Source organism: Megalops cyprinoides, chromosome 7, assembly GCF_013368585.1.
Source record: "Megalops cyprinoides isolate fMegCyp1 chromosome 7, fMegCyp1.pri, whole genome shotgun sequence".
Taxonomy (NCBI): Eukaryota; Metazoa; Chordata; class Actinopteri; order Elopiformes; family Megalopidae; genus Megalops; species Megalops cyprinoides.
Window position 1 is genome coordinate 8,636,182 of NC_050589.1, and position 13,675 is coordinate 8,649,856.

General features: G+C 47.1%; 1 protein-coding gene across 5 annotated transcripts; it reads left to right on the plus strand.

The window, feature by feature from the left end:
- nr1h5 (nuclear receptor subfamily 1, group H, member 5) lies at positions 1-13,515 on the plus strand. Of its 5 annotated transcripts, XM_036533681.1 has the most exons (12): positions 1,349-1,384; positions 5,553-5,712; positions 6,216-6,356; positions 8,349-8,693; positions 8,986-9,126; positions 9,593-9,738; positions 10,087-10,182; positions 10,549-10,651; positions 10,788-10,904; positions 11,525-11,641; positions 11,935-12,048; positions 12,227-13,515. In XM_036533681.1, the coding sequence occupies exons 3-12, from the start codon at positions 6,260-6,262 to the stop codon at positions 12,442-12,444; spliced, it is 1,494 nt and encodes a 497-aa protein (XP_036389574.1). In that variant the 5' UTR covers positions 1,349-1,384; positions 5,553-5,712; positions 6,216-6,259; the 3' UTR covers positions 12,445-13,515. The 5 variants fall into 5 exon arrangements, with proteins under 5 accessions (XP_036389577.1, XP_036389575.1, XP_036389574.1 ...); XM_036533684.1 differs by lacking the exons at positions 1,349-1,384; positions 5,553-5,712 and adding an exon at positions 1-20; XM_036533682.1 differs by lacking the exon at positions 5,553-5,712 and having other exon boundaries at positions 1,340-1,384.
- Positions 13,516-13,675: the final 160 nt, after the last annotated feature.

A 13,675-nucleotide genomic window follows, 5' to 3' on the forward strand; every position in this document is an offset into this window, starting at 1 on the left:
GCGAAACGGCCGTGCCCCCGGTGAGTCCCGGGTCATGTGCCTGGGGGGTTGGAGAGGGGGGCGGCGAGAGCAGGAAGAGGCAGCGATAGCGAGCTGTCATCCATCACAAGGGGTAGAACGGGGGGCTGTTTATAAACACACAGCCGCTGGGAATGTCTTAATGAGCCCTCTTGCTCACTGTATCTGCGCCTCTCTCTGTCACTCTCTCCCTCGCCTCCGTCCCTTCCCCGCTCTCTCCCTCCACTTTCAGCCGCCTCCCTCTGCCCACCATATTAATTACGCTGCTATCGCTTGCCGAGGATTAAACCGTCAGGCGAATTAATGAGGGAAGAGTTCAGACTCGGAAGGTTTTGTCGTGAAAAGCCCTCCTTAAAAACACATTTCTCTGTTCGGTCAGCAGGGATGTATATGAATCACAATTATTGCGCAACTTTCCGCTGCTACAGACAGTTTAAGTGCTTTATATCACTGTCCAGCAAAAGGCGCTATATTATTCCAGAGGAGACTGATTATGGTGGGTAGTGGTGAAGGTTACTTAAAAAAGCTTGAGGGAGACCAGTGCTACGATTCGCGCTGCTCTGACCCCAGGAAGTTCATACTGTTCCAGCACTGCCCCCAGATATCAGGGGTCAAAGGTCATGAGGGAAGGTCTCTTCCATTGCTCAAGGACGTGTGACAGTGAGGTGTTGAGTCCACTCAGGCTTAACACCTGGGAGAAAGTGAAAAATATAACTGCATTTGAAGACATCCTATTTTCTTCATAGCAGGGCTGCAGTGAGACAAAAAGAAACTTACTCAATGACAGCCTGCCTTCCCTCTGTTACCCACACTCCTCCACTCCTCCTCTCTATCAGAGATTTTTAGTCTGTCTGTTTACCTGGCTCTGTCAGCCACTCATCAAGGTATCCTGGACCTTTTCAACTATTCTTGCTGGGCGTCCCAGTTCAGACTGTACTTGAAAGAGCTTCAATCTGCACATCTTGATTTCTTGTGTGTAAAGCAGGCACACACACACACACACACAAACACGCCCACATGCAGATGTGCTCATAGGTGTCTTCCAAGAGAAAGTACCGTTTGCACTGTATATGTATGTTAGCATATATTTTTGTGAGAGGGCTGTTTGTACTGTGAGCTTGTGTGTACGTGTGCGAGTATGATTGTATGAGAGAGTTCCATTTGCTCCGTGTGTGCGTGTGTGTGTGCCTGTGTTTGGAGAGTGTAGGGTGTCAGAAGCTGGGTTGCTGTCAACTTCAGGGATTGGGAGCAGAGACAGTTGTGTGTGTGTGTGTGTGTGTTGGGGGGGGTCGGGGGGATGGGACAAGTTTAGAGAGGAAAATCAAGAGGTTGGAGAGGGAGACGACAAACGGGATAGCTGACTCTGGTGAGTACACACGCATCTCTTTCATTACACTTGACGCACAGCGAGCGTAGATTCCTTTATGTTTTCGCCTCTGCCACACTGCTTGGTCTGAGGGCTTTATTCCAGAGTGGACCGACAGAGAATCTAGCGCCGTTTATGCTCTACCAAAGTCCGCTTCACAGGAGCGTCGCTCTCCTGACCCTAACTGCACGGTGACACGGGACACAGAGAGACTCAGCAGTGGTCTATTGTCACTGCCTTCAGCCGGTATGTTATCTGTCAGAGAGTGCCTGAGCGCTCCTGTCCTCTTCAGAGCTGTCCGTTAAGGCTGTCGACGCAGAGCAAAGAGAAACACCAGTGACGGCTTGCTGCAGGACTGTTCTGCACTGTTATCTCATACAGTTTTCCAAAAACCTGTAAGTTCCGTCTTCTCGGCTGTCTGCGTGGAAGGTAGCTGTCAGAGATGTGAGGTGATTGTATGAAAAGGTGGAGTATTTTAGACAATGTTGATTCAATGTTCATGGTGAGATAAGTAGAGTTCCTGTAGAGGAATGTAAATGCTGTCGGGAACCACTGTTTTGTGCAGGTGCTTGTAATGTGCTGTTTGATTGAAATGCCAGCGAGTTGTTGTCTGCTTACTGCTGCAATTTAGCTTGTGCGATGCACCAGGTTAATGTGGTTTTAATGAGCACTTTATGCTGGGAAAATGCTTTCTGTTATTTGAATACTTTTGTCTTTAATATAATGTTCAGGATTTAGTTCTTTTTGTATGATCAAGCAAGACTTGAGCATCATTCACCAAAATTCAAAATCCAAAACTTTCAAAGATATGTAAAGAATCAAAAGCCAACAGATTTAGCTGGCAGGACTGGAAAATGGCAAGACAAAATCCCTTAATGAATTGTCATCATAGCAGGAAATAACAATTTTTAAATGCAGCCTGAGACCAAACTGGTCAAGGTTAGACTGAGGAAGATGGTGTTTTTGCAGAGAGATAATTATTAACGCTTTTACGTTTTGTCAGAACACAATGAAGCTCATTGAGCCTGGGGAGCCTTTCCTGGTGGTTACCAGGATGGGCACAGGTGTGATAAGCATTGGGCTCACAGTGTACCTGAATGTACTGGGTCAAGGGTTGCAGTAAAGCCATGGTCAGTATCAAAGATGCCCTCAACACCATTTCACTGGGCTCAGAGGGCAGGCTGGGTCCAGCTGAGGGTAAGAATTCAGATCACATTTGTCTCCCATTAAACACCAATGCTATAATATACCTTTTACTCTGCTAGTGATCCCATTTGTGTGATAGAAAGTGTAATACCGGTATGGCTTGGCTCCACTGGTTTCCTCGGTGATGGTCTGATGCATTCTGTTCAATATGTGCTAACTCCCACCCCCAGCTCTGGACTTTAATCACCCCCTCCCCACACCCCCCCATCCAGGCAAGGTCACTCTAATCTGAGGGCCTGTTTCCTGTTTGAATCTGTAAACACTATGCTATCTGAACCAGGCCACTGGCTAACAGTGTAAACTGTCAAAAGTAAAAATTTGGATGAAAAGAAAGAAAGAGAGAGAGAGAGGAAAATTTACAGCACGCTTTGCTGTGATTGGCGTTCGGACGCGGCTCAGAGAGTCCAGATCATGTCTCTTCTCTCCGTCTATCTCGTCCCCTTTTCCCCAGAGACTGCCAGCACGATCGTCCTCCCCTATCTCCCCGTGGTGACAATCAAGCCACATCACAAGATCAAGGACCACATTCACAATGTCCCCAAAAATGGGTCACATGACCTAGCACGATGTGAAGAAATGAATGGATGCTAGGGCATTCTGCCTCCCTCTGATAGGATCGCTGTCCCTCTCAAACTCTCTCCCAGCATCAGGACAGCCTCAGCAGGAGTGGATTTATGGTTTGCAGGAGAGCCAGGGCTTGTTTTCTCAGAGACTTGCGGACGTGGCCAGCACTCGGTGACACATTGCTCAAGACGGGAGAAAAACAACAACACAAAAACCTCCGCTCTCTCTCTGGGGGCTCGAGCGCGCAGAGATGCTGCAATTCTGCTATTTTTAAGCCGAAACTACAAATCAAGCGAGATGCTGGTATGTGTGCGTAGCGTGTCAGAGAGGTCACCGAATTCACGGGAAGCGCAGATCCCGTGGAAGCTGCTGTGCAGCACTGAAGCAAGCGTGTCCCAGTTTCTGCAGGGTCTGCGTGCATCACTGTCAGGCACTGCAGGTAAAGGTAAAAAAAGTTCATTACCACCTGGGGGACACTGAAAAGAGTCAACGAATGTAGTTTTATAAATAAAAAATTTCATGCACCTTGGTGTAAATGCAAAGTTGTGCCAGAACCTTTCCTTTGGGTTATATTACTCAAAGATAATACAGAAGCGCCGTATTTTCCATATATACGTTTTTGTATAAAAATACATTCTTTGTACATTTTTACCTCTGAAACTGAAACATCTGTTTCTTTGTAATGTACAATTTTACCATGATGAGCACAAGCTACCACACATAAAAGTGCTTGGTGGTGGCGGTTTATGGGACCTGATGGCAGTGGCAATACATTTAATTGTTGCTTTTTACATGTCACTCTTTTTCCTGGAGAATATAAAATTGATAGCCGTATTCCTTTACGTATTCAACACGGTCTTTTCGTTTCTCTCTTACAGCTCATTCCAACCACAATGAGTAAATGATGCTTGTTATTTGTTTTACCTGGTCATGGTAACCTAGTCATGCAAAGTGACCCTCCCTTGTCTCAAAATAAATGAGTTTTCTGCTGCACTAACTCACAAAGGCAGCTGAAAGTTACATAGACTAAATAGGACACTCACTCCTTTTAGTGGTTTCTTTTTTCAGTGAAATTCAGTATAAATCTGTTGTCCATCTGTCATTCAGTTTATTTGACAGCTGAAAAACTGCAAGGATCCTGAATAAACCAAGCATGTATTTTCAGTATGGCAGTTTCTCTGATTTATTACTCTGAAAGACAGAGTAGACAGGCCTCTGTATTAATGTGGACTTTTATTTAAGTCGGTAAAAGTGAAAAACTCCATAAAATATTTAAACTAACACTGAATGGAGAAACTCTTTTTTTAACAAAATGGCCATAGTTGAAGAATGCAAAATTATAAAATTCAGTTAAAACCTACAATAGACAATAGAAGTTGTTTATTAAAACAACCCATTGTTGTTTTAATAAACTACAAGCATAATGACTATTGTATTAATGACTGTCTGCTTGTGCACATAAATTGGATCCAGTCAGGCTACTCGGAAACACAGAGCACTCAGGTTATGTGTGGTAAGTCTGAATAAAGTAATCACAGAGTGGACCACGTTAGCGTTTTAGTGGCGCATTGTGAGACTGAGACACTGACACAGGTTAGACTGCTAACACAACCCTCCTTCTCTTTATTTGGATTGTTCATAGAAAGTGGGTTTGTTTTCAAATGCTTTTGCGCTGTGCCCTCTTTCTGCAGTGATAATTTACCTATGGAGGGTGGTATCATCATGGTGTCAAGGTTGTGATGACTTAGTCCTATCTATGTCAGAACTGTGGTCGACATGTGATTTTTAAGGGGCGATGTGGGCCTCATGTGGATGTGATAACGTAGTTCAGAGGGGTGCTGGGGTTTGGACTGAGGAGAGCCCTTTGAAGGTACACAGATAAAGCCACTCGCAGCCTCACCGGGACGAATTCTAAAAGGCAGAATTCAATTTCCCGGTGTGCCGTCGCACAGAGTGATGTCAGAGGTGAGCGGAGAGGGCGGGGTTAAGGTCCCTTCGCAACTGCGGCCCGCATGGCCCCGACCCGGCCAGGTCAGCGTGGGGGGCCGGCGTCTCCCAAATCTTAAATCTGCCCAGTGTCAAACATTAACCGCGGGACAAACACACAGCAATGGCAAACAGGATCAGAGTAAACAGAATGTGGAGCTTCAGAGATGAGCTGGCTGTCACACCGAGTCCCAGGAGGGGTGGGGGCGGGGGGGACAGAAGCCACACAGGAAGAGGCTGAAGAATGGAGAGGCTGAGAGAACAGAGAGGATCAGGGTGTTCAGAGCATGAATGGCAATGAAAGGAACTGAAAGTGAAGTCCTGGGGGAGCTGTCAGCATTCGTTCTGCACGTTCACTGTAAAGGGTCTCTGGTTCGGAGAGACACTGAGCGGCTCTCTCTCCCACACTCAGATTAAGGTGGGCAGACTCGCTGGTGTCCCAGCTGCGCCGTGTGAAGGGAATCGCTCTGCGCAGAACCTGTGGAGACCTTTGGGGACCGACTCTTCATCTTGGAGGAAGACTTCCTCTCTGAACTTTAAGCCAGAGCAGCTGTTTGGACGAGAGACGCAGAGTATCTTCCTCCTCTCTCACTCTCACACGCTCTCTCTCTCTCACACATCTCCCCTCGCACTCCCACAGGGCCGCTTGCACCGAACACATTGAACGCACTGAACACTGAACGCACTGAACGCTGAACACTGTGTCCAGCAACGACCCTGAACACGGGTTAAAATGGACAAGACTTGGGCAGAAGTGTAGCATAGTGGTTAAGGCACAGGACTTGTAACCGAAAGGTTGCTGTTTCAATTCCCCACTGGGGCGCTGCTGCTGTACCCTAGGGCAAGGTACTTAACCTACAATGGCTTCAATAAATATCCAGTTGTAAAAAATGGGTAACATTGTAAAAAAACTGCGACCGATGTAAGTCGCTCTGGCTAAGAGTGTCAACTAAATGCCTGTAATGTAAAGACTACAGTCAGTCAGGTCTCAGGTTCGGGAGACCTGTTTGTGTCAGTCAGGACACAGTAATGTCAGAAAAGCTTCAAATGACCAACTGTTTTTTTCCTTTTGTAGGCCCAACCTATTGTACAGACGTTGTGGACCAATCAGCTGTCAGGATGAGAGAGTGGACAGAACCTGAGATGAGCATGTCAGCCAATGGCTACCTGTCTGTGACTGATGGTTATGGGATTACAGAGCCTCTGCAGTATTATGGTGAGACATGATGGATGTTATACCCCATTACATCCTTCAGAATCCCTCAATTCTGTTTCAGTAGCTGTTGTGTTCTGAGGGTGCTAACTGACTTACTGAGAGCTGAGTAATCCAAATTCCCCACAGTTTTACGTACAGTTCATGAGAAAACCAGTACTTCCCTTTTAGAAATCCTTCACATTTCTAGTACATATGCACAGTCTAAATATAAGTAACATTACCATGTGTTTATAAGACTAGTGGGCTAAATAATCATCATGGATCAGTTCAAAATTCAACAGAACCCATGTGAAATAGGCTGCTATGAATCTGAGGATGACTTTGAACAATGGAGAAACAGCTTTTGTTCTTGGCCTGATAACTGAAACTAAAGATCTTAGTTACAAAAAAAAAGATCTGAACTGCATCATTAGACAGGGGAATATGTTTATGGTGATGATATATTTCCCATGGGTCATCTTCCTCGGCATGCTCCCCCCCAGCGGAGTTATCAAACTGCGGTCCTGGCTGTACTAATTGGCCGTGATAGGTGGGGGGGTGGTGGGGTGGGGTGGGGGGCAGGAGTGTTTAGACAGCGCTCCAGCAGTTTACAAACAGACACTACCACAGCCATGTGACACGTCATACCCTCAGGAGCAGCTGAGCAGGACAGGAAACATCTGGGATGGAGAGGTATGAGAGGCAGAGAGAGAAGCCTGTGAGAGCCAGGGGGAGGGGGGGAGGGCTGCAGGCAGGAGTGCACTGTGGGTAACGGAGAGCAGCGGGAGGAGGAAGACAGATGAAGGGATGGGAAGGGGACAGAATGAGGGAAATGTAAGTGGGGAAAGAGAGAGGGACGTAGAGGAGGGAGCGTGCTGGAATGCGAGGAATGCCGGGATTTGGAGTGGAAAGTCTTGCTAAAGCGGGGGGTCACAGGAAGGGTTCGGGGTTTCCATAGATCAACGGAATAACGTAATATATGGCAGAGCTCTTTTACAGCTTACAGCTGTGTCAAAGCGCGCTGTGAGATGGAGTGTAGGACGGCTGGGTGTTAGGGGGTGAAGAAAGAGCTCAGGATTCCATAATACAGCAGCTGCTTTCGAGGGGGTGCTGAGAAATTCACCTGCGCCACACCTGTGGGCAGGATCACAGACCCAGACTGTTTCACTAAACAAGCGCTTCAGCTAAATGGGCTGGTGTTGACTGTTTGGGGTTTGCTCTGTCATTAATATTTGAACGGGCACAGGGGCAAGGTCAGAGGAGTGCTGCGGCGGCGAGGGAAGTCAGCGCAGACTCACGTGATCTGCGAGGAGTGGGAAACTGCGGACGGCGCTTTCCCTCTCGCCGAGCGGCGTTTCAGAAGCGCCGCCAGCGTCTGCACGTGTTCCCTCTGTGGAGAGGGAACCTGCAAATCCCATCACAGCCTGCCGTCCCGCCCCCAAACCCCCCCCCCCCAAAAAAAAACCCCTCATTCAGGCACTGTTTAAATATGGCAATAAAAACCATGGATTGAAATTATACGCTATAATAAAACGAGAAACAGACAACCCTGTCACCCTCAGCTGCATCCTGTTTCCGGCGTCCAGAGGTCCTGCTCTGATGTTTTTTTTTTTTTTTGCTCTTTTTTATTATGTCCCAACGGCCTCTTAAAAACAGTTAAAAATGTATGAATCAGGGAAGATGGTGGACGTGGACTGCGTTCCTGGACGGCTGTCCTACGTGAGCATGTCATCTTCTCTTCCTGTCCCCCTGTGAGGTTACATAATGGCACTTTCTTCACAGCTGTCCTCAGGCCTCACACCAGTCCAGTGTCATAAATAAGATTATAAATGGTCATATAAAACATTGGGTTGGCTGATATCTTAAAAATCTTCAAAAACAATAGTGAAAAACACCAATGTGTTTTTTTTTTCCACAACGATTGCTCTTTGAACTAAGAACTTTGACCTTCAGCAAATGTGACAGTGATAACAGAACAAACCCTCAGGCTCGGCTGCCTTTTCCTGCCTGCAGATGTGCTGTCGGACCCCATGGGTTACCCCTTCCAGGACCCGGAGCTGCAGGGCCTTCCCTACGGCCAGCAGCAGTACAGCCCTGTCAACATGCAGTTCCCCCTCCCCTCCTCCCAGCCCTGCTACCCGCCCTACACCTACAGCTCTCCCTGCCCCGAGCTGCCCTGTGAGCCGGGCGTGGAGGGCCCCCTGGAGGCCAGGGGTGGAATGACAGGGCTGCCCCTGCTGAAACGGGCCAGGCTGGGAGCCGGCGGCCGGGTCAGGGGGCAGGACGAGCTGTGCGTGGTGTGCGGAGACAAGGCCTCGGGGTACCACTACAACGCGCTCACCTGTGAGGGCTGTAAAGGTAGGGCGCTTCTGCATTATGCTTGTAATAATGTACTTATAATGATGAAACAAAGTCATTTTCTTGTCACCATCTTCTTCTTCTTCATCATCATCATCATCATCTTTGTCACCTTAATCATCATCATCAGCATCACCATCACCATTATTATCTTTATCAGCATCACCACCATCATCACCCGCATCATAATCATTATCATCGTCACTTTTATCTCCACTATCATCATCACCACCACCATCACCATCATCATCGTCATCATCCGTCTAGTTAACAGCCTGCTCCCCCCCTGCAGGTTTCTTCCGGCGCAGCGTGACCAAGAAGGCGGTGTACCGCTGCAAGAGCGGCGGGGGCTGTGAGATGGACATGTACATGAGGAGGAAGTGCCAGGACTGCCGGCTGAGGAAGTGCCGCGCCGTCGGCATGCTGGCGGAGTGTGAGGAGAGCATGAGCTGCGCTCGTTTAGCACAGAAACTACACACAGGAGCAGAAACTACACGCACAAGCTGCACTCATTTAGCACAGAAACTACACACACGAGCTGCACTCACTTAGTACAGAAACTACACACAGGAGCTGCACTCATTTAGCACAGAAACTACACACAGGAGCAGAAACTACACACACGAGCTGCACTCACTTAGTACAGAAACTACACACATGAGCTGCACTCACTTAGCACGGAGACAACATTGTATGTTGAGTCCACATTACAGAGGAGAATTATGCCTAGTTCAATCAGTGCTTCAGCTAAAAGCTGGACTGTTATGGTAGGGTGTGTGCACCTCCATGTTAATGAGCAGTGAATAGAGATTTTAGTGCATCACAGTAATCTACACGTACATGACTCCCATAGTGTCGTTCAATGAGTTTTAGGTTAACCTCTGAGATGCCCCCCCCAGGTCTGCTTACGGAGGTTCAGTGCCAGTCCAAGAGGCTGAGAAAGAGTGCCAAGCACAGGGGCCCATCTGTGGACACCATCAAACCTGAGGAGGAGGAGAATACAGAGAGCAGAAGTGTCTCCTCTACCAGCAGGATGCCAGGGCAGGTATAGTTCCCACACCCACGCTCTCTACCCCTGTGTGTCTGAGACTGTGTGCAACTGGAGACCTGTGTTAGTACTGTGTTTGTCTCTGTGTGGGCTGGTGTCTAAAGGCCTATGTCAGTGCTGTGTGTGTCCTTGTCTGTGTGGAAAGGTATCTAAAAACCCCTGTCAGTACTATGTCTGCATCTCTATGACCAGGTGTTTATCAATGTCTAATGTGTGTGTCTGTGTCTGTGCAGATGAGCATACGTCTGTCATTAGAACTATGCATGTGCAAATGTCTATGTCTATGCAGCAACTCTGTGTGCATGTATGTCTGTGAGTCTATCACAACAATGTCTGTGTGTGCAGGTATCAGCAGGTCTGTCAGGAGAGGAGCAGCACTTGCTGGACAGGATTGTTGAGGCTCATCGTCGCTACAGAACACAGGACGCCTCACACTGCAGGGTAGGCCACAACCGGACGTTTCACGACAATTTAGAGGAAATCTGTAATCTTCAATAAAAAAACATTGGGTTAGCCCATACCCTGTCTCCACATTACATTACATTATTGTCATTTACCAGACACTCTAATCCAGAGCGACTTACACATACGTCACAATTTTACCCATTTATACAGCTGAATATTTATTGAAGCGATTCTAGGTAAAGTACCTTGCCCAAGGGTACAACAGCAGTGCCCCGGCAGGGAATCGAACCAGCAACCTTTCAGTTACAAGCCTTGTTCCTGACCACAACACCACACTGGTGCTCATGTGTGAGGGAAAGCAGAAGTGGCTGAGTGAGATCCTTGCCATGCTCCTCCCCTCAGCAGATGCAGGAGTGGCCGGGCCTGGCTGAGGGGATGGACATGCTGGCAGACCTGACCTCTCCTCACTGTCAGCGGCTGCTTCGGTTCTCCAGGAGTGTGCCAGGTGAGTGCTGCCCCCTCCACCCATCCCCCGCCCCCCTGTCCCCCCCTCCTTGCCCTAGGACATGCCTCTGCCGCATAGCCATTCGCCCTCTAGATCCGCATCATCCCTGTTGTGCTGTATGGTGTGTCCTCTTCAGGGTTCGAGCTCCTGGACTGCACTGATCAGAGGACCCTCCTCACTGGCTCCTCCGTAGAGGTCATGTTCCTTCTCTCGGCGCAGCTCTTTGCTCAGGGACCCCCGGAGACCACTCCTGGTATTGCAACTACGGCAGGAAGGCCAGACATAAGCGGCTTATACAGGGCTAGGCAGCTAGTGGCTCCTTGTGTCCCACAATGGACCTCTGTGGGTCCCTTCATCAGTTAGAATTAAAAAATGTATATCAGTATGTTCGAAACTACAGCCTAACATTATTTTATACATCCAGGTTGCTGGTGTCATGAGTAGATATCATTCTTCTTTTGTTAATGCATGCTGTTATTCTTGTTAGATTTGGTTTCTGAGCGCTTTTGATGCTGGACCTGAAATATTTGTATGTTTATCAACATCATTTTATGAATGTAACAAGCATTAATGTGTACCCTGTGTGTTCCTTGTATTTCTGATTGGCTTATGGTTGCCTGAAGCATGTTTAGTATACTGCATGTGGGATATTGGCAGGGCTTATCACATTATCTTTCCTTGGCCAGTTCTCAACAACCATGACATTAGAAGTCATTGTCTTGATACATTGGACCATTTTCAGGCAGCCATTTTGAATTTATCTATTGAACCCTTCTCCCTTTAGACTTCTTAGTGTGTCTGAGTATAATATCTGTGCTACGTTAGCACAGTACGTAGCTTCAGGCTGTCTGCTAATGGGTGTTTCTGTGTTAGAGGCCCTGTCCTTGTCCCTGTCGATGCTGTATCCCCTGAGTTTGGACCTTTCTCCGCTGCACTGGCTAAGGACTCTAGACTTTAAGGAATGTGAAGGGAAGATGCTGCCGAACTCAGGTAACCAACACTCTAGCTCAGAAATTCGTGGTCACACAGGTGAAGGGTCTGAACTTTATCCCCCAACAGCAGAGGAGAATTTATTGGTTCTTTGATAAATCCAATTGTCAGTTAAAAGATATCCATTCACGATCAGCCAGCCCAGCAACAATACTTTACTTGGGTGGCTCACTGTCCTTGTGGCCTTGAACAATTAAACAACCAGCTATACACTTTGCAGCCTTTCCAACTTATATACAATGCCCTGAGCTAATCTTCGTCTTCTGTTGGTTTCTCCTTCTCTCTCTCTGTAGGAGTCTCTGAAGAAATATTGGGACCAGTAATAAACTTCTTCCACAGCATGGCTGCACTTGGTGTGACAGAGGCCGAGTATGCCCTACTGACCGCCACGGCTGTGCTGTGTTCAGGTAAACAGCACCCCCTATTGGACACATTGTGTACACCAACACCCACCTCTTGAGTAAAGACTCTAATGTAAAGCTGAAGTAGCATGATATTATTAATATTTTTTTTTAAATTTACCTTCTTCCTCTCAGCATTCCTCCATAACCTAAATGTTCTCTCCCTCTCTATTCCCGCCATCAGACAGAGCACCTCTAAGTGTTGCCCCCAGTGTGGAGAGCCTACAGGAGCCTATCCTGGACCTGCTCTCCCGGGTGTGCAGCCTGCATTGCGGCCCCCGGGGGCCCCCCGACCCGCAGCGTTTCGCCCGGCTCCTGGGGAGGCTGACAGAGCTGCGGACACTCCGACACAACCACCTCACTCTGCTACGGCAACAGCCCTGGGCCACACAGAGCCACTGAGAGAGAGACAGAGAGAGAGAGAGAGAGAGAGACGCTGAGGGGCAGGACTGGGCAGGGGAGGAGTGGAGAGAGAGATGGATGGAAAAAGACCAAAACATATTGCCTGCGTGGAGGAAAAGAACACGGGTTTAACTGTTGTTGTGACATTGAGCCATGACTGCCTGTCCTGCTCCACTGACTCTCCAGCACCCTAGTTCTCCTATTAAGAGTGGACGGGCACTTCAAGAAATCTCTTTGTGTTCAGTACTGTCTGCGCCAGATTCTTATCAAATAAGAAGCCTGTTTACCTATTAAAGTAACAATAAAATAATCTAAGAAATGGAAGACATTCCAAAATTAGTTTTCAACCACACAATAACCAATATTAAGCATTTTGTATCTAAAATTCCTATCACAAGAGAGTCACTTTACCTCTTTCAGTTTTTTTCTATTGTCAGACGTGTAATTATTGTTAATTGGTCAACAGTAAAACATTTTTTTTTCTTTCAAAGTGTGGGCGTGTCTTATTATAAAGCAGGTTGGAAGGTACGCTGTAAGTGACAGACAGCAGAATTAGATTTGAATAAGAGCCGCTGGATTAGAAATGTCATACTGTCGCTTTGATCCTTAGACTCCCCTGTTTCCTTGTTGAATAATTGACTTGACCTATGATTTTTGTTTTCATGTTTTTGCGGTGCACTGAGCCATGCTCATAGGTCATTCAGGGTATCTGAATGTGTGGGGAGGGGTAAATACACTGTGTTGAAACCTCCATGTTGTCATGTGTGTCTCACATCTTCATTGGTTTTAAAAGATGCAAGTTTTCCACCACTGAAACCAAGTCTGTATTTCTGATAACTGTCACCACATTAGTAAAGCAAAGGTTGTTGCGAAACTAACTAAATCAACTGAAAACTTTTCATAAAGAACCAATGAGCCTTACAGCTTTGTGATTGTATATCTTATCTATCAAAAATTGTTTTGACAGGAAATGGGCTAATATGCAACAGGCCCAGCTGTCTGCATAGGAAGTTTTTTGTACACAATAATCTGCGACTAATCTGCAATAATCTGCAGCAATAATAAATCATTTCCTTCAGGTAACTACTGTAGACTATTTCCTATGCATGCCATCACATTACACATTACATAATGCAGAGCTTCACATGCTTGGTAAGAATCCCACATTTTATCAATGCAGTGTTGTTTTGATATGTCTTCATGGTAAAGGGTTTCCTCTGCATAAGACTGG

Excerpts from the sequence above, each read along its gene's own strand:
- nr1h5 (XM_036533684.1), top strand. The coding sequence starts at position 6,260 with ATGAGAGAGTGGACAGAACCTGAGATGAGCATGTCAGCCAATGGCTAC. Across the intron at positions 10,183-10,548 it reads AGGACGCCTCACACTGCAGG|CAGATGCAGGAGTGGCCGGG; the intron begins GTAGGCCACAAC and ends TCCTCCCCTCAG. Across the intron at positions 11,642-11,934 it reads GAAGATGCTGCCGAACTCAG|GAGTCTCTGAAGAAATATTG; the intron begins GTAACCAACACT and ends CTCTCTCTGTAG.